Consider the following 25,400-nt stretch of genomic DNA (forward strand, 5'->3'; position numbering starts at 1 on the left):
TCTCTTCCCACAGGACTACACGTTGACTATGTACTTCCAGCAGTATTGGAGAGATAAGAGACTGGCCTATTTAGGGATCCCTCTCAACCTGACACTGGACAACAGAGTCGCAGACCAGCTCTGGGTACCAGACACCTACTTCCTCAATGACAAGAAGTCCTTTGTGCACGGCGTCACCGTGAAAAACAGAATGATTCGACTCCACCCAGATGGCACTGTTCTCTATGGCCTCAGGTGAGCTCTATTCTCTGTTGTTGACATCTCTTTTCATTCCCAATCCTGCAGGGCATTATGAGCAGAAACACTGGGGTTACTTCTAAGACAGATTTACTGTAAGCATTGATTGCAGATAAAGCCCCTATTTACACTTGCCGTTCAAGTGTCTCATATTCTGATACAATCCAGATATGAAACACTTTTATTACTGTAACACACATTTTCTATATGCGCCCCTATTAGCTAGAAGTCCATCCATCTTGGTGTTCTTCTGCTTTCACACACTCAAGTCTGCTCCTATTGGGAGCACTAAAGATTATGTACGCAGCTCAGAGAAACAAATGTATTTCCACGTTTTCACCATCTCACACCGCCTCCCGAGGTGGTTTCCAGCAACTGGCGGGCAATCCATCTCTAATGCTTATTGGTTGCGATTACTCTTAGCTTTTACGCTATCACATAGTTATCCAATATGCCCAAGACACAAGAAGTGGCTAAGTGTGAATGTTTTATTTGTTTTGTTGAAGCTATTTAAGCTGCAATTCTTACAGCTTAATGCCAATACAGCGGGTCTCACATCGAATTATATCTCATAACTCGTCTCATATGTTTATTTGGACTGCGGCTCAAGATTGGATTCTCAATAAAACACTGCAGCTCTGCAAAGCATGGAAGTGCCATTAACAGTATCTGGCAGGCAGTCTGACTTTCAAACAAATAATAATGAATGTCATTGCATTGCCAAGATGTTTGTGTCTTAATAATTTGTTCCATTTGAAATGAGTTCTTGTTTTTATACAGACTGTAAGAGAGCACATCTCTCTTGTTTGTTCTTTGTCTTCAACAGTTTGACATTATGCTTTGTTAATATGTCTTCATGAACTAATACCTGTGCTGAATTTAAAACAAACAACCCAGGTAATGTGCGCCTCTTTCTCGGTCTTGTTTTGATACAGAATCACAACAACAGCAGCCTGCATGATGGATCTGAGGAGATACCCGCTGGACGAACAGAACTGCACTCTGGAAATTGAGAGTTGTAAGTTTAAGCCACACGTCTTGTGCTTAGTAAAGAAATACTGCAGACAGCTCTGCTTTTTCATCACTTAAAAATATGAATAGCGCTGTGATTGTCATAAAAAACTTCATACTCCTCATTTCATGGAGACAGAAAGTGCACAGGCTGCTGAATTGCTCTCAATTTATTAAGCTGTCATATCTCAATGAGATTGCTTGCTTCACTCTCTCCAGTTAGAGCTACCGTGTCTGTTTATCCAGAAAAGTTTTAACCAGGCAGTGATTTCCATAGCAGAACCCAGTGTAACTTCATCAGTCCTGATGACATGTTTGGCTACCTGAGCTGCCATAAAACTATTGGCGGTTATGGATCCCATGCATGTGGTATAAGTCTGTCTGCCTGCAGTGACACACATCTCTGTGAAGATTTACATCTCGTGCAATCAGCACTTACAGCCAGTCGAGTCTATGTGATTCATAGGGGCTTCCTGTAAATCAACCGTAGCTATTAAGCCCCCAGATTTCACTTAAGCAAATAAAAATACATAATTAATTTTAATCCTCCAACAAAATGAGACAGCAACACTTACCTTGTTTTCTGTGTGCATGTTTGCAGATGGGTACACAACAGATGATATCGAATTCTACTGGAAAGGAGGAGACTCTGCTGTGACCGGGGTGACGCGCATTGAGCTCCCTCAGTTCTCCATAGTCGACTACAAACTGGTCTCCAGGAATGTGGTCTTTTCCACAGGTGAATAAAGAGGCATCGTGAAAGAGGACAGAGTGAACAATAATGCTTCTCACATTCTCTGAATTGTTTATATGTCTTATTTAAAGGGGACATATTATGCTTTTCCTTATTTTCAGACATATATATATAATGTCACAATGTCGGATATTCATGTTAAAAGTGTCAAATAACGAGGTAAACGTATGTAGAAGTAATCCCCGTGAGCAAAAAGCAGCAGCTTTAGACTGCTCTGAACGCTCGGTTTCCAACGGTTTTTTCTACTTTTGGCCCAAGCTGACATCAGTTCGTGACGGATTTCTTTATATGGACATCTGCTAACCAGTGCGCGAGCTCGCTGCTCCTCTCCGAGAGTAGTTATGCCAAGCCATGACACCATTACACAGCACAGCAAAGTAAAATAAGTAGTTTACCTGTTGGAGGTGTGCTGGTTGTCTGCAGTTCTTCATCAAACATCATCATTACTGTGGCTGTTTCTGCTTGTACTCTTCCTCCCTGCGTTATTTCTAACTGATCCGCTGAACAAATAGCTCCATATGTTGTTGTTTCGACCGGTTTTTAGCGCCACTAAAGAAGCTCCGCTAAGTCAGTGAGGAACACGTTTTTACTTCCTGTAAATTCTTCACAATAAAAGTCTCCCATTAGTTCGTTATTTAAAAGCTTTTAATTTGAAGCAGTAAAGCAGGAAATGTTTGGTTTGCAATGATGGTAAAATTACACAACTCTGATACGTAAAGTTGGCCAAACAGAACAGAGTGGGCTCATCGGGAGGGGGGCCTTAAAGAGACAGGAGCTAAAACGGAGTGTAAAAGAAACTGTGTCTATTGAGGGGCTGCATAAAGGGCCAGTACAAGATAAATAAGGAGTTTTTTTAACTTTGAATCATGCAGAGCTACTCTAGTGGAATCCAAAAATAAAAATTTAGAGCTGAAATGAGTATAATAGGTCCCCTTTAAGGCATGGAATAACATCCAAGGACACTCTTTTCTTTGCCAAACAATTACAGCATTTTTTTCAAACTCAGATTGCCCACCACGCTGTTCATGTTCATGTTTCAAGCATCCAAACATCAGTAAATCCCCTTTACTTGAATTTCCCAGATGTACATATTAGACTTTTCTAATTACAGAATTTGCATCACATCTCGACTTCTCTGACCATACCAGAACTGGGAATAATAACAGAGAGGCACCTCTGTTTCCTTAAGCTCTTGAGAAATGAAAGGGGGCAGTAATACAGTGTATTCATGTGGCAGAGCACCGACAGCATAAATTATTCTCTAACAATACAAAAACTCAGAGGCACCAAAACAATGATTATTCCCACTGCCAAATGAATAACATGTAGGAACTAGTCTGTTTTCAACAAATATTTCTGAGAAACTGATACTGAGAGGACTATTAGAGCTCATTACAATCAGGGTCAACTCTTGATACAAATAGACTTTAAAGAGTGTCTGCAGATGCTTTTAACATCTTCCCAGTAGATGGATCTAGCATGCAGGGAGCAACAGGGGTGTGTGTTTAGTCACTCAGTTAGCTTGCACAGGTAACTATTATAGAGCAACAAGGTCACCTAGTGTTTACAGAGATTCCTGTTAAAAGAGAGGCCTGGGTACTGTAAAAAAAAAAGTAAAGTAAAAACATGAATTTCTTGCTCTGTAATATCTCAACAGTCTTGTCCTTGTTCAGTGTAACTGAACATGAAACTTAGTTATGGTAGTTGTAGTACGTCTTCAGTTATAGTTATCTACTATAAATTACATACTATACTTCTATACTTCTACTTCTAAGAAGTATAAAGTAAAAAGGATGCAATTGTGAATTAGTTCAGCTTGTGAATTATATCAAAATGTTGCATATTCACGTCAAATATCTGTTTTAGTCAAGTTAAAGGAATAGTTTGCTGTTTGGGAAATGCACCAGAGTGGTATCAATATTCTCATCTAACTTTCAGCAAGAAAGCAAATAAGCACATTTCCCAAAATGTTGAACTGTTTCTTTAACATAATGTGTGTGTGTAAACAGCAGTTTAAATATCGCTTTGCATGGTGGTGTTTGCACACAGATAAGCTCAAGGCTGAGTTTCATAAGAAGATTTACAATTTGAACCACACTTGCTTGTTTCCATGGTGATGAAGCCAGTTCATGAGGCCATCACCATAGGAACCAAAACAAAGCGCTAGACGTCCCCGTGTTCCTCTTGAATTAAAGAGGGGTATTTCTTCTTCTTTGTCTACCCTGCAGGTGCCTACCCTCGACTGTCTCTGAGCTTCAAGCTGAAGCGAAACATCGGATACTTCATCCTGCAGACGTACATGCCCTCCACCCTCATCACCATCCTATCCTGGGTGTCGTTCTGGATAAATTATGACGCCTCGGCTGCCAGAGTTGCATTAGGTATAATGTGTCCCGTGCAGTAGACTGATCTCAGGTCTGTAGTTTCACCTTCAGTCAGATGTCCTCATTTTATAGCTCGGGCTTGCAGGCTTGTGAACATGGACCACCTCTGCCCCAAAGCTAGGAGTAAGGCAGAGGACTTTAAACCGTGATTTCATCAAAGTGGAGACCTTGCAGTTCCGCACTGAATTAATTTGCGATTGGTGGTAAATGTGTCATAGATGGATTTTCTGGGAATCTTATTACACTCTCAGGTTCAGAGAATCACCGAAAAAACTCATTTGGTCATTTAAAGATCAAATATAATGTGATGCTGCTGAATCAGTGTCCAATTACATTTAGTTAGATTTAGTGTTATGCAGCAAAGGAACTTTGCACACGAAATATCTGAGACACAAAGCACTCTGTGATTTTTGTAGAGAGTAAAGCCACAGTGAGAATCTGATGTGTTGATCTGTTGGAATAAGCAAAAAGCCTTTTATTCATCAAAACATGCCCTGGATGTTATAATTAGTCGAGTTTTAGATAAGTATTTGTCATTGTGTATTTTTAAATCTGATTTAAGGTTACCTGTCATTCAAAATTTCCCCCAGTTGAAACCTTTTTCTTGAAACCAATTTGACCTATTTATTTGTAAAAACAAAGACAAAATGTTAGAATTTTGTCTCACAAATTACACAAGTATCAATTACTGTGATTTATGTATGCAGTATAAACTTGAAAGAGAGACAGAGATGGATCAGAGAAAAGAAAGAGAGACATGAAGGTTAACCTGTAAAATATTGTGATATATGTTCTTCTTACTATTATTATTACTTTAATTTAAAACTTAACACTTAATAAGATATGATTATTGAGTGTCAGTTGTATACAGAAATATAAATTACAATTTTTTGCTGCATATTTTAGGTGCTGTATCCTGTATATTGCTATCCTGAACCTACATGATAAATATTTATTTTCCTACTTAGAGGAGCCAGTCTGCACTGGTCTATTCCTTTATCGAACCCTTGTGAATATGTGACCGGCAGCTGGTTAAAAGGTATGAGATAAGCAATGCAGCTGAAAAGATAAGTTTTTATAAGCACAGCCTCTGATTTTATTTGTGCATAATACACTATATGTATGGTCTACAATCTATTTTACTAAACAGGTATAAACTTAACACCATGTGTCAATAGAAAAAATATGACAAAAAACACAGATTACCCATTAAAAGATTAATCTTCCAATGTTTTACTACAGCTACACACTGTCTTACTCACACAGGTGGTAATAAACATTTAAAAATAGAAAGAAAATAAAAAGATGGCATGCAAGTGGGAGGTAATGAGGATGTTCTGAATGGATGGCTACAAGGCAGAAAATGTGACTGTATTTTTATGTGAGATAAGTTTATGATTGATGGCCTCTCTTCCCCCTCCGAGACACTGCACAGTAGATGAAGAGTTTGTGGCGAGCTCATGTCAAGCTCATGAAATTTACCGTGCTGTGACCTTAGAGGATGATAGGTTGGATAATGTTGGTGAGCAGAGGACATAAACAGGGGATCTGACCTTTCCGATTTGGTTTTATTTATGTTTTTAAAACTGACTGGCAGTGATCTTTCCAGTGTTTGTGTGAACTTTGTGAAAATCCTTCTGAATATTTTTAAAGCAGCAGTTCTCAAAGTGGGGTGGATGGATATTTGGATGAAACAATAGAAACAATGTTTAATGTAAAATGTGCCACTCACATGACAAATGCACAGAGGATTATCATCTGACCCTGCAGATCCCCTTTGCTCTATGAAGCATTTTATCATCATCAAATTTAACTTCAACTTCACTCTCACAGCTCTCATCAATGTCATTTCCAGCTGCAGCAGGCAGCTGTTTTCAGCTAAAAAACTGTAAAAACCCACTGTACACAACCTTACCAGCACCGACTAGCTGGTGAACATAGCACTTTAGCATTTAGTGGCTAAAGTGGTGGTGGAGACCAAAACATAGCTAAAAAGAGAGTGAATAATGGACGTACATTTGCCAGGTGTGGGCAACTACTTGCTAAGTTGTTATACCAACTTTATAAGGTGATACTCTGTCGGTGGTGTGTTTACAGATTGTTCTGCTGCCCCTAAGTGGCAAAAACAAAAATCTGTATGAAAAGTTTGTTCCTAAATAGCGCTGGGTAACAAACCTCAATACTTCTACTTTAGTAGAGTACCAAAGTACCAAAACCTAGCATTAAACGGTTGCTCAAATTCCTACTCTTCTTTACTTTATTGCAGTTTCTGATTTAAATCATACTTTTTGCCAATTTAAGCCTGCATTTTATTTAGGCAAAAGTTAATGCATGCCAACCAGTTTTTAGACAACGTTAAACATTTGAGAAGGCTCTCTGCTTTGGCTTCTTTTGCAGAGATGACGTTTCAAATTTCAAATGATACCCAGCCTTGGGAAGTGGACAGAGATAGAGGAAAAAGATTGTGACATCATTGACATTACACTTGATTCTCAAGGTGATTTTATCCATAAAAAGCACATGCAGAGCACTTGTTGTGAATTCTTCCCGCATTTTAGCCATATGTTAACAGATTAATATTCCTTTTAGGCTGCTTATGAGGCCGCTGCTCTGTGGTGTCATAGGAGACTGAACGGCATCTAAGACTCACACTTTCCATTGGCCTTTGGGACTGAAACAAATACAAGGCTTGGTTCACCACTGGAAAACACCCTACCTCCCCTCACTGCATTGATCTCTGCTTGAATATTTGTCTTAATGGAAATCCTCATTCAGCCTCTATGCACTTAAAGCACTGCCTGTGTAAGATAGAGCACGTTACCCCAGCGTTCATTAAATACCAGCCGCATGAATGTAATACATTTCAATAGGCCTGGTCAGTTAGATTTGGAAGCTCCTCCTCAGGGTCAGACCTCTTCAGGGGACCTACTTCTGTGGTTCATCTACTGTAACGCCTCCTCATTCAGGAGACCGCTGTCTGAGACACTGTGAGATCAATGCAAGTTAGAAAGCATTAACACCTACTATACGATCCAAATTCAATCACACTCTATGTGATAATTCACAGTTTCCATTCTCTCTGCTATTATGGTGGCATAAGTATCCTGTGCAAAAATACATTTCCATGGGATCAGGCTTCATACAAGAGCAGTGAAAAATTATGTTTCAAGAGGTCATACAGTGTATTTACTGTGTATCACAATGCAGACACATGCTCTGTCTATACATACTATATCAGGTAATTGACAGCTGGAGTTGTTATCTACAAGATGTCTTGCAATGACATCTGTGCCCATGTACTTCTCACTGATGTCATCTCAAAAATATCTGTAAACTCTACAGTGCCGCACTGAAATGTATTTCGGGGTTTGTTGAGTAACTCTCTCCTTTGAGCTCTTAGTGAGTTTAGATTCTTGCTCTTCCCTTTGTTATGCAGGAATCGATGCCATGTACCCACAGTGCTCTTGACACCCCCACACATACTGTATGGTGCAACATTTTTGGTTTAATTATGTAAGCCTGAAAAGACAGAAATAGACACAGCGTCCAGGTTTGTGAGCCGCCCAGGAGACACAAAAACAACACAGACATGTTTATCGTTGATGGTGCACATTATTGAGAGAATTACTACACTTGATGTTTATTTAGTCGGTGTGTGTGCTGAGTCTGTTCACTCTTTTTGATGCTCCGATATAAGGGAGTATTTTCTTCTAAGCCAAGCTAAGGAAATTCAGAACATTGTGAAGGCTTTTTGACTTGATTTAGCTGTTATAATCAGGTTTAATGTAAGTGTTTGTACCTGCAGCTGATGAAAATGACTCACAGTTAGACCAGAAGGATACAGTGTTCTTTCCTGGTGAGTTAACAGCATGCTTATGAGTATACCTTCATTTTAAAGATTGAATCCTGGCAAACTATTTCGCCCCTGTAATTTTAATTAGTTAAAAAGCTCTTAAAGAGGTTGTAGCAAGCATGATTTTTCTCAAATGGATGTTAGAATTTGAGCTGTGAATTTTCCCACAATGCATTCACTCCAGGTGGTGCTAAGACCAACAGGTTAGTTAATAATTTGAATTCACACCACAGCAGCTGGTGTCCACTCTACTCTGATTGACACATTACTGATATCAGCAGACTGACCCTCATTTAAAATGGTCTATTTTGTTAATTTGTGTCATAAGAAAATCTTGATGTCATCTTGATGTCATCAGGGTTATCTTGGTTTGAGCTTGGAGACCATTTTGACAGAAAGCCTGTTACAAATTGTAGAGACTGAAAGATGTGGGTGTTTACAAGGAAATAACATCTAATAAAAGACACTATTGATTTGCATTATGGGAAATGTAGGATGCATTGTTTTTGGAGCTTAACACATAAAAGTCTTGACCTCTGCTGCTTTATTATGAAACATTCTTGTTTTGAGTTTCGTCTTTCCTGTTCTATGAGTGACTGGGTTGTGCAGAAATATAAAAACACATTTGATCAACCAATTCTTATCAACAAAAGATACAGACTGCTTCTAGTGATGTTAATACAAGTTAGTGACAGCTGGGGCTGCAACTAATGATTCATTATTGATTAACTTGTTATTTTCTCGATAATCAGTTAATTGTTTGGTCTATAAAATTTCTGAAAATGGTAAAAAAAAAAGTGGATCACTGTTTCCCAGAGTCAGAGGTGACATCTATTACTCAAAAATATTTAGCTTACTGTCGTAGAGGACTAATAACCCAGAAAATATTCACATTTGATCAGCTGGAATCATTTGGATATTTGTTCTTATTGTTTAACATCATGTTTGTGCTGAGCATGTTTGTTTAAGGAGGTTGTCTCTGGAAGATTGCATCTGTGTTTTTTCATTACCATGCGGTTTATATTTAAGATTTGTTGTGTTTTTTATTTGTAACATGGTGATTCTAATTCTTTTTTCTTTTTTTTTCTTCCAGGGATTACCACTGTCCTGACCATGACAACCATCAACACCCATTTGAGAGAGACACTACCCAAGATCCCCTACGTTAAAGCTATAGACATGTACCTGATGGGCTGCTTCGTCTTTGTCTTCCTGGCTCTGCTGGAATACGCCTTCGTCAACTACATCTTCTTCGGACGAGGTCCTCAGATGCAGAAGAAACTGGCTGAGAAGGCGCAGAAGGCAAATAATGACCGGGATAAATTTGAGAGGCCCAGGGTGAGAATCACTTCCAAACACCACAGAATCAAGTTACACTGATCATTTCAGATGGAAAAGCTGGAAGGTTCCGAACAACGGGTCCTGGTCTTGTTAGGTCTACAAGCAGTGTCAGTGGATAATATTTATTCTAAAGCTGAATGTTATGACTCAAAGCAATATGATGCTGATGATATTAATAAGAAGATTTGTCAGATATAGATATAGATCATGCAAATGACATGAGATGAGCTGTTCTACACTATTATGCTTTTCATCAAACAAAACTCTTTAAACAAAATAAAAGCTGGTTATATCAACAATAAGACAATGTGGCAAACAGCAACACAATCTGTCCATCCAGGCTTATTCATCTCAAATTAAGCTTGATTTTAAACCAGTGAAAAGTATCAGATGTGTAAGGGATTAACTGGGATTAACTGTGGATTTCACATTTTATACCATGTTTATACCATGGCCACTTGATGAAAAATGAAAATTTACAGTATGTATTGTTCATATTCATTTTGGCTCAATACACTTTTTGAATTGGAACTTTTTATTGGGTCTATCTTGGTAAACTTCAGATAGTTAAAACCAAGACAAGCAGCATCTATATATACTATACTATACTATACTACTGTATATACGCATACGGTGTGCTAAAGCAATTCTCTGTGGCCATAGTATAAAATATGCATATATGATTCCTAATTGATTAGTACTTTTAACAAAACTTAATTTACACTGTAGTTAAATGGTGCAAGCTTTGGAATTGCACAGCTACAAATATTCATCAAATTGATAATTCATTTCTCATTTGTGTGCACATGATTTAAAATTTAATAGTCACATTTTAATTGAAACGTTCATGTTTGAAAATGCATCATTGCAGTCAAAATTACTATTACAATAGAAGCAACAGCGGTATATAATAATTGCTCAATAATATCATTGACACATATCAAATTTAATTTAGCATTATTTGCATTTGCTGTTCCACACACCCTGAAAATGCGCTACCTAAATTTGCTAAATGCACTTAAATTTGGGTATGTTGTGGTTTTAGAATAATATTTTTATTTGAATAAAGGTAGATGCTCCCTAAATATGGTTTCTGAAATCTGTCAGTGTTTAAAACTAGTAATTGGTTGGGTAAAGCTAACATTAGCCTCTGTAAGCAGAGCTGGCTCACTCATAACACACAGCGGCCTCCACATGCAGAAGTCAACAATTAAGCAGTAACACGACCTGAAAGATTTAAGTTCCACTCTCACTTATGAAATCCTGCTGCTGAATTGTAGAAGCTCCAAAAATCTTTTTCACGTTCATTTTAAAGCTGAATTACACTTTGGAATATATTGCAAATTATATCGTGTATTGCATTTTAATTTTAATATCAACAGTAATGACGCATTTTCAAACATGGCAATTAAAATTGCATCATAGATTTTATTTTAATCTTGCTGGATATCATGTGCATACAGGTGAAAATTAAATTTTACTTTGACTGAATAATTTTAAATGTATCGTCACCACTGGACTTGACTGGTTCATACTGTTCGATAACTCTCTGACTCTCAAAACAATGTAGTCATACACACATCACATGTAGGTGCAAGGCTACCATCTACTGTACCATCATCCTCTCTGAGATGTTTGTGTTTCTGAAGCTCTGTGAACACCTCAGCTAACACCTGACCAAAGCTCAGACAAAGGGGTTTGTGTTTGTGTTTCTCTCGTACGTAGTCCATTCTGGAAGGAGGCAATTGCAAGTCTTCGTCTGTTAAACAGTCCAATCAGGTACAAGGGCGTCGTCACTCACGAGGGGTGAGTGTCTGTCACTGCCTGTTGTGTCGCATCTGTGAACCCTCGCTGAAACTTTGCTGCTGCATGCAAAGTTTTACAAAGAAACGCGCTTAACCACAGCATCTCGATTTCTTTCATCATCACCATCAAATATATTCCCCTTAACATTGACCTTTTCTGAGTTGTGCTTTAACTTATTATTGTCTTTATGTGTTTGTGGCTCTCTAGCTGCTCCTAACTATCCTTTCAAAGAGCTGTGCTGCTACAGGATGCTCCCCTCTCCTCTCTGTACTGACTTTTCCAACACTTACTTGCCATATACAGTATCTAATCTAATCTATGCAGTAAATGCAAACAAAACACTCTATAATGAAGACTCTTATTCTTAACCTGTAGGTGAGGTTTTTATTAAGTTTAGAAAGCTGTTTGGAAAATTTGTCTGTATGAAAAAATGTGATAAAATATGATTCATACGGTTTGTTTTCAGCAACTTACAACAACTTAATAAGACTTGAGCTTGAGCCAGTATATACATTATAACAGTGTTCTGATGTGTGTGATGTGTGTGTGTGGTGGTGCTAGCTAGAGTTTTGTTCCTTTTATTAGTAGCGTTATGGAATAAGACCACATTCTGTCATTAGCTTCCACCAACACTGACAGAGAACAAAATACATTTTCACCTTCTCCCTTCCTCTCATGTCTTGTAACCACATTTTTGTATCACTGTGTACATGTTGTGCCTCTATTTTTGTCACATAAGTTTTAAAGATTTATATGTTTTTGTGTAGGGAGCAATAGCTGTCATGACATTAGTATTAGAGCCATCCGGCCCAACCTTGAGCTGATTTGTGAGACGTGATTTAACTTTGGGACAGGAAACCTGGTTTTGAAGGCTGCTCTCTATTTCCCGAGCTGTAATCTGTCAGCCTCCTGCAAGACGCCAGCCCCGGGCCTGACGCATGCTGCACATGTGTCATCAGTCACTGAAGCCTCAGCTCACCGCCCATTTTTAACACTGCTCCTGTCTGTTGTGCCTAGGTCGACTCCCAGGGGAACATTTTGCTGACGACCTTGGAGATCCACAATGAGGTGGGAGCGAATGAAATCACAACAACCGTGAGCGAGACTCACAACTCCTCCTCCATGGTGTTCGACAACTCGGGGGTCCAGTACAGGAAACCAAGCGGGCCGCGTGACTCGTGCCGCCTCAGCCTGGACAGGAACGCACATCTAAAGAAGACCCGTCTGCGGAGACGATCCTCGCAGCTCAAAATCAAAATCCCAGACCTCACCGATGTGAACGCCATCGACAGATGGTCACGGATAATATTCCCCTTCACCTTCTCCCTCTTCAACTTAATCTACTGGCTTTATTATGTGAAATAATGCACTGATGTTTTTTTTTTTTAATTCATCTCTTGTCTCATTCTTGTTTTTGAATGAGAGGACAACTTCTATATGGTCAAATCCTTATGAACATTTTTTTAATTCAGCGAGTTCAGGCTTTGATGAAATAAAACTCTGACAGTGTGCATTTGTGTATGCACAGTCACAAGGATTGATCCACACGACGTCTATTTTACAGAGACTTTACTGTAAATGACTCTCTGCTCTGACTCCTGTGAAGACCTGGGACATCTTTATCTCTTGGGTTGAAGCACAGACACTTTGCAGTGTTGGATTTCAGTTACACTGCTTTAGATCAATTATTACAACTATACCCATTACTTAAGTATAAAATGTGGTCAGTCTATTACAACATATTGCTAATGACAAGACAACTGACAAAGATTCATAGTATTATTCCTTGTCTAGCTGTCCATCAATCTGCACATGGACAAATTCGATCACATGCACACACACCAGACTCTGAGTTTATGATCAGGAAACAAAATGCAATGAAACCAGACTTAAAGGATTAGTTTGACATTTTGGGAAATAGACTTGTATACTTTCATGCCGAGAGTTATATGAGAAGATCAATACCAAGCTGATGTCAGTCCATTAAATATGTAGCTACTGCCAGCAGACTGTTAGCTTAGCTTAGTTTAGCATAATGGCTGTAAGTTAGTCTTGCTCCGTCTGAATGTAGCAATAACAGCCTAAAAGCAACTCACTAATTAACACAAACTATCTTGTGACTTCCTGGAGTCTTGTTGTCAGCATGAGGTTACCAGCGCAGACTCCAGAAAGTCACTGCACCCGGTCAAGAAACAGTCCAGCACATAACCCCTGTAAAGCCACCATTTTTATACTTCAGTTTTTGTACAGAGAAAACAAAAAAGATAGTGAGAGTGAGAGGTATTGATCTTTTCATCTAACTCTTAACAAGAAAGTTAATAAGCATATTTCTCAAAATGTCAAACTATTCTTTTAATTTGCCTTGGAGTTTATAGCTACCAACTACTCACTTCTTGTTCTTAAATGCACACTGTAACTACTGTGACCTTGCTCCCCATGATTAACGGGATTCAACACTGTGTAAGGATGTCAAAACGTCATTTTGATTTCAAAGCCCAGTTTCTATTAGCAAGCGAGAGTCTACCAGCATTTTATAAAATTGCCATTCTGTCATTCACTGCCATTACAATTTTTTTTGAGGGGGAATGGACTGATTCACTTCCTTGCTGAAACTTATACTAGAAGATCCATATAACTCTCATTTCTGTCTTTTAAGTGTGAAACTGGAGCCAAGAGATGATTAGCTTAGCTTAGCATAAAGACTGGAAGCAGGGGGAAACAACTAGCCTGGTTCTGTCCAAATTTTTTTGAAAAAATCTGCCCACCACATTTAAAGCTCACTAACATGTGATATTTCATTTATTTAATCAGCACACAAACAGAAATGTAAAATGTTGGTGTTTCACCAACTATGACTTGGTCGGACACCGTGACTTGTCATTTCCACCCTTTCTGTGTACATATTATACAAATGAGATATAATGTGTTAGAGTAATTAGTTAGCTTTAGAGGTGTTTTTTAAACTCTAGACACAGCCAGGCTAACTGTTTCCCCCTGTTTCCAGGCTTTATGCTAAGTTAAGCTAATTGGCTGCTGGCTGTACATAGCTTCACATTTTACTCACAACCATGAGGGTGGTATCAATCTTCTTCTCTAACTCTGGGCAAGGAAGAGAATAAGTGTTTTTCCCAACATGTCAACACGTTTACAATTACCCGTTTGCTATTGCATTGCAGTGTTCAAAAATGAATGTTATATTCCCAACAACAAATGGAAATGTATGCATCACATGACATTAGAAAAAAGGCTCCCAGGCTTTCATAGTAAAGTACAGTATCTGATCAGTTTACACAATGTCACCTTTTTGTCATTGTACTTTCAGGACTGCTGTCACAGTATTTTATTGATTTTGTGAAACACATAGTCAATACAGCATAATTCATATGGCAACTTCCTTTTTTCTTTCAGACCGCATGTTGTATTGGGGACTTCTGGATCAACCTTCACACTGACATTATTCAGTTTTCCCTGAAATTTGATGTACATACTGTAACTGCACATTTTCAATTTTATCAGCTCACATTAATTACATGGCTATATTGTCAACAGTGTTTTGCTCGGTGATTTCTGGCCTCGCTGTTTTGTTTGTTAGTCTTTACACAACATTATGATTTCTTATTTGTGTTGTAAATATAAAACACAATATCACAGCTTGTGATTATTTCCATTCTTTCCTAAAGGAGACGATCATGTAAATAGTATAAGTGAAGAGAGACTGGGGGGTATATACTGTAGTATCTCCAAAACAACAACTGTTGGCATACACAGCTCGCAATGCACCATCTGCACCGCTTGGTTGAGCGACTTGCAGTGCGTAGGAGTGACACCACCTGTCAAAAGTCCACTCAGCTCAGCAACACTCGTGTGCAACCGCCTGACGAAGCCCAACATCCCGTAACAAATCAAATGAAAACGCATAACTATTGTACCAGCAGTCTCCAAGACTTTCCTAATAAGTGTTAAGGCTTGATATTTTTATTGCACTTGAATTTCCTGCATGTTCCTTTAACATTGTGGTTAATATGTGTAGTCATTGCCCACAAGCTCTTTACAGTGAGGACTTTATTTAGTTATACTGACCCTACATATATACAATTTCAAAACACATACAGTACCAGTCAAAAGTTTGGACACGCTTTTTCATTCAAGTGAATGGGAAGGTGTGTCCAGACTTTTGGCTGGTACTGTATAGTAATATATGAACAAACACACACGAATAAATCCTTCACAGACGGGTTTAAAACAGTTTATAAATGTGTTCAAAACTCATGAAAACATGCTGAGCTTGGAGGCTTCATTCCTGACTTTGGAAATAATAGTTCCACAAAACATTCTTAACTCAAGGGGCACTTACTAGATTTCCCTTCAGACTGTCATGGTCTTCATCAACAGATGGTATTTGCTCCGTTGTCATGGAGATTGAAGAAGAAGTAAATAAATTAAAAAAATATTAAAACATATAGTAAATACCAAATATGTTGCCATTTATATTTCTATATATTATGTCTGTATAATATTTCTATACAGTTACAACAATGTTAAATTATATTGTCAATCACTAATTAACTGTATATATACAGGTTATGGGTTAGTAATAGTAGTTGACATATACATCTGCTCAAAACTACATTATAAAAGTGATATAAACATTAATAGTTTATATACTATGTATAAAATATGCAACTGCTACTGCAAATATGGGAGGATTGATATAAAGTGTTATCGTCTTGGGATGAAATGAAATGAAATCAACAGAAACAAACTGTTTTGAATAACAATGAATAGTTTTAACCTGCTCAGTGACCAGAAGAGTAAAAGACCTCAGCTGTCCTGAAAACTGAGCAGAAATCTACAGTAGATACAGAAATATAAATATAAAGGTAAGATTTTATTGAAAAATTGCCTTATCTAATAATCAGTAATACTGAGAGAGGTGTACAAACCGATACTGTGCCTCGGTCTGAAATGAAGTCTAAACAATTAGAGTACAGCCTTGCTAGCTGCTCTATAATTAGCCACAGCAGTGCCTTCAGCTAAATGCTAACATCAGCATGCTAAAATTCTCATAATGACAATATTAACATAGTGATGTTTAAATGTTAATTTTTACCATGTTCACCATCCTAGTTTAGCATGCTAGCATGCTAACATTTTCTAAATTAGCACTGAACACAAAGTACAGCAGCAGCTGATGAGAATATCATGAGTTAGTTCCCCTCCACTCAAAAATGTTGTTTTCTTCTTGTTCCCTCAGTTCAATGTTTGAGCTTCACTGTGCAGAATGATGTATGTGCAGAGTTTGACACTAGAAGGCTGTTTTCATATTCATCTGCTGAAATGAGGAAGTTTCTCTGTGCTCAATGAAAATCTGATTTTAAGGGGTGGGTGTATGAGCAGGATTTGTGACATCACAACTAGTTTTGAAGCAAATCCTGGTCCAATATTCGATTTACACAAGTGTGATGTGGAAGCTTGAAGCCTCCCGTGCACAAACACTGAGAACAGACTTTACAGTGAAGCAGGAGACATCTTGTGTCCAGCAGTTCTGAGATTAATTATATTTGCATATTTGTAGATTCTGGATTTTTTAATGAGGGAGAAGGAGTAGATGCCATTTTAATAATTTTAACATGATAATTTTTTTTTTGGAACAACAATATCAGACACACATTATTGTTCCAAGTGGAGTATTTTATATGTCTTGATACTGTAAACATCTGATTAAGTTTTGCTAGATGAACAGTTAGTGAGAGGGATCACCAATGCTGAACCTGAATGATCCTCTCAATGAACCAAGTTTCTTTGCAATCTATCCAGTTGTTGTTGAGACATGTCAATCAAAACCAAAAATGTGCAAAATTTCATGGCAATCCACCCAATAGTTGTTGAGACATTTCAATCTGGACCAAAATTGGTGGACGACGCTAGCATGGCTGAAAATCCACTTAAACCAGCTCTGGCATCTCAAATATACTTCACAATTTAAAAGTATGCTCATAAAAAAATGAGTTTGTTCCCACTTTATGTACAGTACATCATGTTTATTTACTGTTACAGGATGATAAAGTCAAAGCATAAATGATCCTCTGCAGCGCTGGATATAATAAGCCAAGCAAGAAGAGGCAATTTTCCTCCAGGACCATGTCAGCAGAAACAGGATTGAAACAACCATAACAGCGATATGATCCCTGTTTTATTGTTTGTGTATCAACACCAGTGAGGTCATGGCACCACACCTCTCAAATGAGCGACACTGGTATCATTTTCATAACCCACAAGACATCTGTAACCATGCCCTTAATCATTCATTAGTCATCTACATTCTTCATTTATTCTCTCCATCCTTCTCTACGCTGTATTATATTTCAGCAAACGTTCCTCACTCTAATCTAATTTCTGTCACTACGCCTGTTTGTTCCTTATTCCCCCGCTTGTGTTAATGTTGTGATTGGTGTAGTGTGGGATGAATGGATTGCAGAATTCGGCTGCGTGATATGCTGGAGCTGCAATAATTCAATCCGCAAATTACAACTGATTTATAGTCGTGCATTTGAGATAAATGAGCAGCAGATGTGTGTTTGGCTGTGTGCTGTACATTATGATGATGTGACACACAAGCGCCAGGTTTTAGGACTGAAATCTTGCTCTCTCTCTCTCTCTCTCTTACTTACATTACCATGAAATCTGAATTCTGCAACCTCTCCCCACTCTGATTAAATGACTTTGTTCTGGTGACAGATGAGATTAATCAAAGCACTGGAACAGTTCTTGGATGTAATGACTAATAATGATTGAGTGAAACAGGGATATTATACATAGAAGTCCCATACTGCCTTTCATTCATTGAGATCTTATGTTAGTTCCTGATAGTTCTCTTTCTTTTCCAAAATGAAGAGGGAAAACAGACAGGCTCCAAAGTTAGTCCAGCTGATGATTAAAAAAGACTTGGCCCATAGCATTTCACACATTTCATATGGCCGAAAGTATTTGGACAGCCCTAAGTCCCAACTAAGGGAAATCTTATATAGCATACAATATTTAATTTTTTAAAAAATATTTTAAATACTGTGGCTCAAGCTTTGTTGGGGAGGGCCCCTGTCCACAAAGTGAGTTACATATAGAAATTGAATTTTGACCCAGTTTGGTGTGGAAGAAATTGACTTGCCTCCCAGAGCCCTGATCTCAACCCCTTCCAACACCTTTGGGATGAACTGGAATGCTGACTGTGAGCCAGGCCCAGTATCAGCTGCGATCTCACCTCAGCAATGTTTTTGTGGCTGAAAGAAAGCAAAACCTTGCATCCAGGGTTCCAAAATCTGATCTGGTGAAAAGCCTTCCCAGAAGGATGGGAAAAGTTACAGCAGCCCACAGTAATGAGATATGTGATGAGATGTTTAAAAAATGAACATGAGTATAATGTTTTGCATTATATGCATGTACGTCAAGCTGTTCATTTTTTAATTTAGAATACAGAATACAGATGCATGTGTAAGTGTTAATTTCTCCTTCTAATGAATATTTGGTCGGGTCCAATTTTGGTTTAAAAACGGTTGTAGACGGTCACAGGGTGTCGTCCATTTCACGTTTAATAAAGATCCACCTGAACCTGACTTCAAAAGCATTTCAAATACTTCTCAAAGTTTTGCTGTGCAACACATCAATGTGTGTTGTGTTTTGTATTTTTCATACAAAAACTTTTATTTTTATTCATTAATTGGTTGGGAGTAGATTGTCTGAGAGGAATGTCCTCTGCCCATAGAATCTGGGGATTACTGGACATTAAACATTTTTAATAGTTTAGCGATGATGTGAGCTTAACTGGGTTAATAAAAGTTAAGATTGGTTATTATTGAGTCACATATCTTCATATTTTTGGACATTCATGTTTAATATGAATGGACCTTCACCTAGTGTCGTGAGAATACACATAGTTCAGCAGGAGAGTTGAAAGCTGAGATCAATGAGCTGAGTTTGAAAAGCAACAGTAACAAGAGAATAGAGACGGTATCATTGTTGGGTAAGTTTGCTTTTAAAGGACCAGTATGTAGGATTTAGCGGCATCTAGCCGTGAGGTTGCAGATTGCAACCAACTGAATAACCAACCCCCCCCCTTCCAAGCATGTAGGAGAACCTACAGTGGCATGAAAAGCCCTCTCTAGAGCCAGTGTTTGGTTTGTCCATTCTGGGCTCTGTGGAAGAGGACTCGCTCCCTATGTAGATATAAAGGGCTCATTCTACGGTAACATGAATATACTTATAAATATTATATTCCATTTCTGCCAACTCCGTTCCACTAGATGCCACTAAATTCTTCACACCTTAAAAGTTTGTTTTTATGTTGGTGTGTATGTTCTATAACACCCATTTTGATGAAGAGTTCAGTGATTTAGAGCCTGTGTTTTCCTCACAGAGTTCAGATGAGGACTGTCAAGCTGTTTACATCCTAGAATTAGCATTAGCATTAGCCTGCTTCAGTGCCTCAGTGGAAACTGGAGAAAAGTGCATCAAATGGAATTAAAAGACTTAAGAATTCAAACTGTTTATCTACATCTACATCTAAACATCTATATCTTTTGATGATCATCTTTTTCTGTTAATTATCCAAATAAAATACTGTTGCACATCCATTTTGACTCAGTATGTTTCTGTGAAAACGATGCATAGGTATTTTATTAACTTAGATACTCAATTTGTTTGCTGTGTGTTTGATTATATATCATTTATTATCAGGATTATCTTGAAAGAGACACGTCATCAAGATGCATAATGGACATCCAGGTCAGACAGGACGTTGCTTGGACCATTTCAGAATGCGCAGCATATTTAATTGTTAATCTGGACATACAGGATGTATGAAGCTACAGAATGCACATTGTGTACATAAACCTTAGCAGAATAGCTGAATAGGCCCATTCGTGGTAATGACTATGATCAATATTTTGACATTGCTGGGACGCCCAGGAAGGACGTTTCAGTTGATGGCCAGGTAACGTCCCGGACGTTGGCACAACTTCCATTAAGGAGCTATTTTTGAACCATAAAATGACGTCATGATTGGACATTCAAACAATGGTCATTCAGCGTCTATGTGTTTGCTGTGGAGTTATCTCAATATTCTATCGCAATATTTTGTGCTGTTTGTAAGAGTTGCATAAAAAGTGTCCACTCTCTCATTTGTAAATTTGTAACTTGTGCATCATTAACAAAGGAATACATACTGTCAAATAAATCTCTAAAGCATTTGTTTCAAACTATTATTTAAAGCACTGAGCAAGCTATGAAAAACCAATTACTGCACAATGACAATGAAACTGCAACAAAGTTACCACATCAAAGCAGGTGGGCGTATATTCAGAAATGACAACTTGTGGAGAAACAAAAAGCTTTGTGTCTGATTTATTCCCTGAGGATGCCGGACTGCAAATTCTCCTTGAAAAAACGCTGCTTTGAGGATTTGACTGTATAATTAGGGTTTTTACGAGGAAACTGTCACATGGGTGGGTGAGAGAGTGTCACTCATTAATTCCATAAAAAAAAAAAATCAAGCATTACAGATTTGTTCAGTAATTGGCATGTAAGTCAGGGATCAGATGGTACAAGGCTAGTAGAAAAGAGACTGCTCCTCAGGGAATCTTAAACGGTGGAGTATAATGACAGGAGTGGAAGTATACAGTGAAATACAAATAGGAGGTGTTTTTAACCATGAGATGAGAACATAATACTGTAGATTAAGGATGAAGGAAATTATTGTTGGAATGAAAAAAAGTTTTTTTTCCTGCCTGTTTCTCACCTTCATGTCCTCAGATTCTCTCCTAATGAACCTTGGGGCATTTGTGTGCAATAAAAGTGATAAAGGAAACAAATCAGAGACTTGATTGGACTTCTTTGGGAAACTATGAGGACGGTAATTAGACTGAAGCAATAATATATTTCTGTGTGTAATGAGTACAGAGAGTTTGTATATCTGTACATTTGCACAGGATAATTAATCTAAATGAGTGATATTAAAACTGGAGGCGGGAGCAACATCTGCCGTGTGTTGTGAGTAATCCCCTAAGAGCAGGTGGACCCATAACCAGGAGCCAAGGTTGCCAACACAAATTGGATCTCCAGGTTCATCAAAAAAGCTCTTTATCACCAACGGAGTGTGAGCGCTCAACGAAGATGTATGATATTGATATCACCACCAGCAGCCTCATCCTCCCTTTTAGGTGATACATTGTGAAAATTTTTTAAGAATAAACCCTGTGAGATTTTCACCATAGTTCAAAAACATCTTACCAGACACTTCCCTTTTACTTTAAATTGTGTTTTAACCCAACAAAACATCTCAGAATGTTTGAAACTCTTTCATGGAGTAAGAACAGTGTATATATCCAAAGTACGAAGCTTTAATAGCTCTTTTTATGCATGTCTGTTATATATGTAGGCATTTTTTTTCACACAGCCAACTCTCCAAAGGACGTCCATCATACCAGCTACCATTGCTAGGAGATGTGTGACACAACTGTGTAACCCTATATGGGATCTCATGGATTCATTTCATGAATGTTTTTTATATATCTCATTGATTTGTAATTTTTTTTATCCTGGTCCAATTTAACACTCACTGTTAATATTACACAGACTGTAATAATTGGCCTTTAAATTACCTTTTCACTGCATGTGTTGTCATTCTAGTCTTTTTCTTCTAATCCAGTTCAAATCTGGATTGTCATGTATATACTGAGAAATTGGTATACTTTAACTACAAATTGTCATAAATGGCCAGAAATGACCAGAACAGGAATTACACTCATTCACATTACTGAGGTCATTCAGGCTGAAGAGAATCTGCACCTGCGACAGAGTTCATAGATTAAATGAATAATTCAGCAGCCCAGACTGCTACGTTTTAAACACTGCAAATAGAAGCCCCATCAATTAAACAGCTTAAAGCTACATGTTTGTTTATTTATCACAAATGGTTATGAAGTTAGATTTGGTGGAAAAGGCTCTGCTCTTTGAGGGAACTTTCAAAGAAGCAGGGTGTACTTAATAAATTAAATCTTAAATCAGCAATACCAAAAATATAACACATAAGAAGGAGGTTAGGGTGGTGGAGGGTAAAGTAATAGTGTGAAGTGTCAGGTTATAATGGCTACACTTGCATGAATATGTTTAGATGTTACTAGTCAGTCGATAGCTGTGAATAGATGTGAAGTGATTGCAAAACACAAATGAAACAGCTGATGCTGATCAGCTAATGCAAATGCATCTTCAGTACTCGCCCTGAACTAGTTCTATGCTTGATTAATTTTTTAAAGTTTGCACAAAATATTTCATATACTGTAAAAATCTAATATTCTTTTCAGTAATCTATGTCTTATCCACATGTATATTTCATTTCATTAGAACATGACATGATAATGCTTCAGCATTTATTGATTATCTACACGTTTTGGCAAATGTGTGGTCATGACTTGGACTTGTGTCAGACAAAAGTCAACAGTAGAAATGAAAACATGCTAGATGTTAAGTGGTGAAGTGTCATATTCCATGTTTAGTGAATATTATTTACAATCCTTCAAACCCATTTGATTCAGAAGAATATTGCATTCATGATAAAATATTTAGCAGTGTAAGAACTGCACTAGATTGCCTGACATTTTCAATGTCCCTTTCTATCATAAAATCAACAACTGCCAGCTGACTCTCAGTCATTGCTTAAAGGTCTAAAACTTTCTGTCTGTGAGTCAACATTTACTGTGAAAACAGTTGTATAAGGTGTCTAATGTCTTTCCAGAGTCTGAGAAAATAACCCTAATTACGTCATCAGTTATGTTGGTTTGGGCCAAAAAAACTACAAATTTCCTAATAAAGCCTTACAAACTGTGGACTTTGGGAGACATTGGGCATTTACTGTAACAGTCAGGAATGGTCTAATGAAGGACATTCTCACATTGCATCATGGGAAATGTAGGAGTTTAACGTATCCTTATGTGGTAGAAATCACAGAAATGTGAAGCAAAGTAATATTAGGATGATTAAGATATTAAGAGATGACTTTTTTATTACACAGTATCTCAGCTGTACATTAAAGCTTTAATCAAAACTCTTTATGTCTTTATATGACTAGTGCAAATTACCAATAAAGTGGAGCCCTGCCCTCTTATTAACAAGAACACCATTAAGTTGACAAGAAAATAAACTATTCAAACACCCGCAGATGCACAGTTGCACTGTCATGCTGGTTACAGCTAACCACCTGAACTCATCACTTTTATTAGCACACCTCAGCTGGCTGTTAGAGTGCAGTGCTGCTCACCAGCTGGCCTGAAGTGTGTCCAGATGGTTCTGCTGCATTCACACCCAGATAGCCCATCGTTCAAGGATGCATAGAGAGCCCAGTGAAATATTATTCTAATAAATGTGTTATATTATCATGCAAATTGATACAATATAAAACATTTTATTTTATAACCATTAGTCTTGTTGTAGCGGCTGGGTAAAGAAAAGGTATTTCTCTGTATGTGTTCATCTGATAAACAACTAAATTCACTCAATAGAAGTTAATTCAAACAATTTGTAACCTTCACCTCATCAAATGTCTCCCTCACATCTATACTGGGGGGCTAAAATATTCATTCACACCAATATGCAGAGTCGCTTGAGGGTTGAATCAAACATGGTCACACATCCACTGTGGTCACATAAATTATAGAATTAACATTTCAACTTGAGACATGAATCCTGCACTAATAGTTCTCTTATGACACATCACCCCTCACCTCAGTGAATGCAGTTTGGAAAATCACAAACTCTGAAGCCCCAAAAACAATGTGCACTTGTGCATTGTCAGTACAATCCAATTTAATCTCTAAACGAGTGCATTGAACACATCATTGATAAGATGTGCCAAAACATCCTCCAGTTAACACAAAACACAAAAATAAAACACCAGTTTTTTGTGTTAAAGTCAAAAATCAAAAGTCAGTGCTCATCATAAATCTCTCTCACTGAAGAAAAAAAAAACATGTCAATAATAAAGTTATTTTTTGGTCTGTTTTTTTAAGAGTAAGGTCCGCCGTGCACTTGGTGATTCTGGCACCTCTTGGTGATATGCATAGCACTGCATGACAGGCCAAAGAATAAAGATAATTGAGTACAGCTTTAATCAAGAGTAACTGCAGAGAAATAAGTGAAGGAGTTCATTTAATACATCATAATTAATTAGCTTTTTTACCAACCTCCTGTACTATTTTAATTGCCACAAGATTTCTCAAGCCTGGAGAATGGTATGGGTAAATAAAACTTATACTGTATGTTCTGAGAAAGGCATAAGTCAATGTCAGCGAGGGTCAACCATTCCTATTGGAGCACAGACATGATGTACTGTGAAAACATTAGTGTACATGTTCACAAAGCAGGAAGACACAGATCAAAAATTGCATCTTGCTCAAAAATAGGACAGGAAACATTTTTCAGGCCTCATATTTTTTGATTTTCTAAATGTCAGATTCATAGAATTCATCATTAAATAGAATATTAATAGAAAAAAGTTCTATATCTTACATTAAATGATGTCTTGACAATAGAAAAACTGCTCAATTCACTTAATTTGGTAGTTTATACACAAACATATTAATCTTATCCCAAATGTGATTTTTTTTCAGTAAGATTCAGACTCAAAGGTTAGCTTCTCTCTTTATACGAGCGCACTGTGAGAAACGTGGTCATTTTACTGAAAAATTCAAGCTGGAGTGAAATGGTGTGGCATTAAAAAGCGAGTGTGCAGTGCAGCGAATGTGTTATTTTGCGGAGTTAGTGTTTCATGTGCAGTCAGAGCACAAAAACAAAATATCAGTGGTTTTTGAGTTCCCCTCAGTTTCAAGCGTTGAAGTCAAAAAGGGCTGGATAAGCAGTTGGTGCGCTCCAGAAAGCTTTGCAATTAGTTCAAGGTCAGTAACCAACATAGGGAGTGGACTATGATGGTGGATGTTTCTAATGAATTTCACACACAATTCAGTGATGA

The 25,400-nt window shown here is 37.7% G+C and overlaps 1 protein-coding gene across 3 annotated transcripts in view; it reads left to right on the forward strand.

The window, feature by feature from the left end:
* Positions 1 to 15,036, forward strand: part of gabrb3 (gamma-aminobutyric acid type A receptor subunit beta3) — a 55,399-nt gene extending 40,363 nt beyond the window's left edge. For 2 of the 3 annotated variants that reach the window (XM_067597749.1, XM_067597750.1), the window contains 7 exons: positions 14 to 234; positions 1,173 to 1,255; positions 1,850 to 1,987; positions 4,231 to 4,383; positions 9,333 to 9,577; positions 11,306 to 11,386; positions 12,404 to 15,036. In XM_067597749.1, the coding sequence (XP_067453850.1) occupies positions 14 to 234; positions 1,173 to 1,255; positions 1,850 to 1,987; positions 4,231 to 4,383; positions 9,333 to 9,577; positions 11,306 to 11,386; positions 12,404 to 12,751 (1,269 nt within the window). In that variant the 3' untranslated portion in view covers positions 12,752 to 15,036. The remainder of the gene's footprint in view (positions 1 to 13; positions 235 to 1,172; positions 1,256 to 1,849; positions 1,988 to 4,230; positions 4,384 to 9,332; positions 9,578 to 11,305; positions 11,387 to 12,403) is intronic. The other variant, XM_067597751.1, reaches the window with a different exon arrangement.
* The last annotated feature ends 10,364 nt before the right edge of the window (positions 15,037 to 25,400 follow it).

The sequence above is a fragment of the Thunnus thynnus genome, chromosome 8 (assembly GCF_963924715.1).
Source record: "Thunnus thynnus chromosome 8, fThuThy2.1, whole genome shotgun sequence".
Taxonomy (NCBI): domain Eukaryota; kingdom Metazoa; phylum Chordata; class Actinopteri; order Scombriformes; family Scombridae; genus Thunnus; species Thunnus thynnus.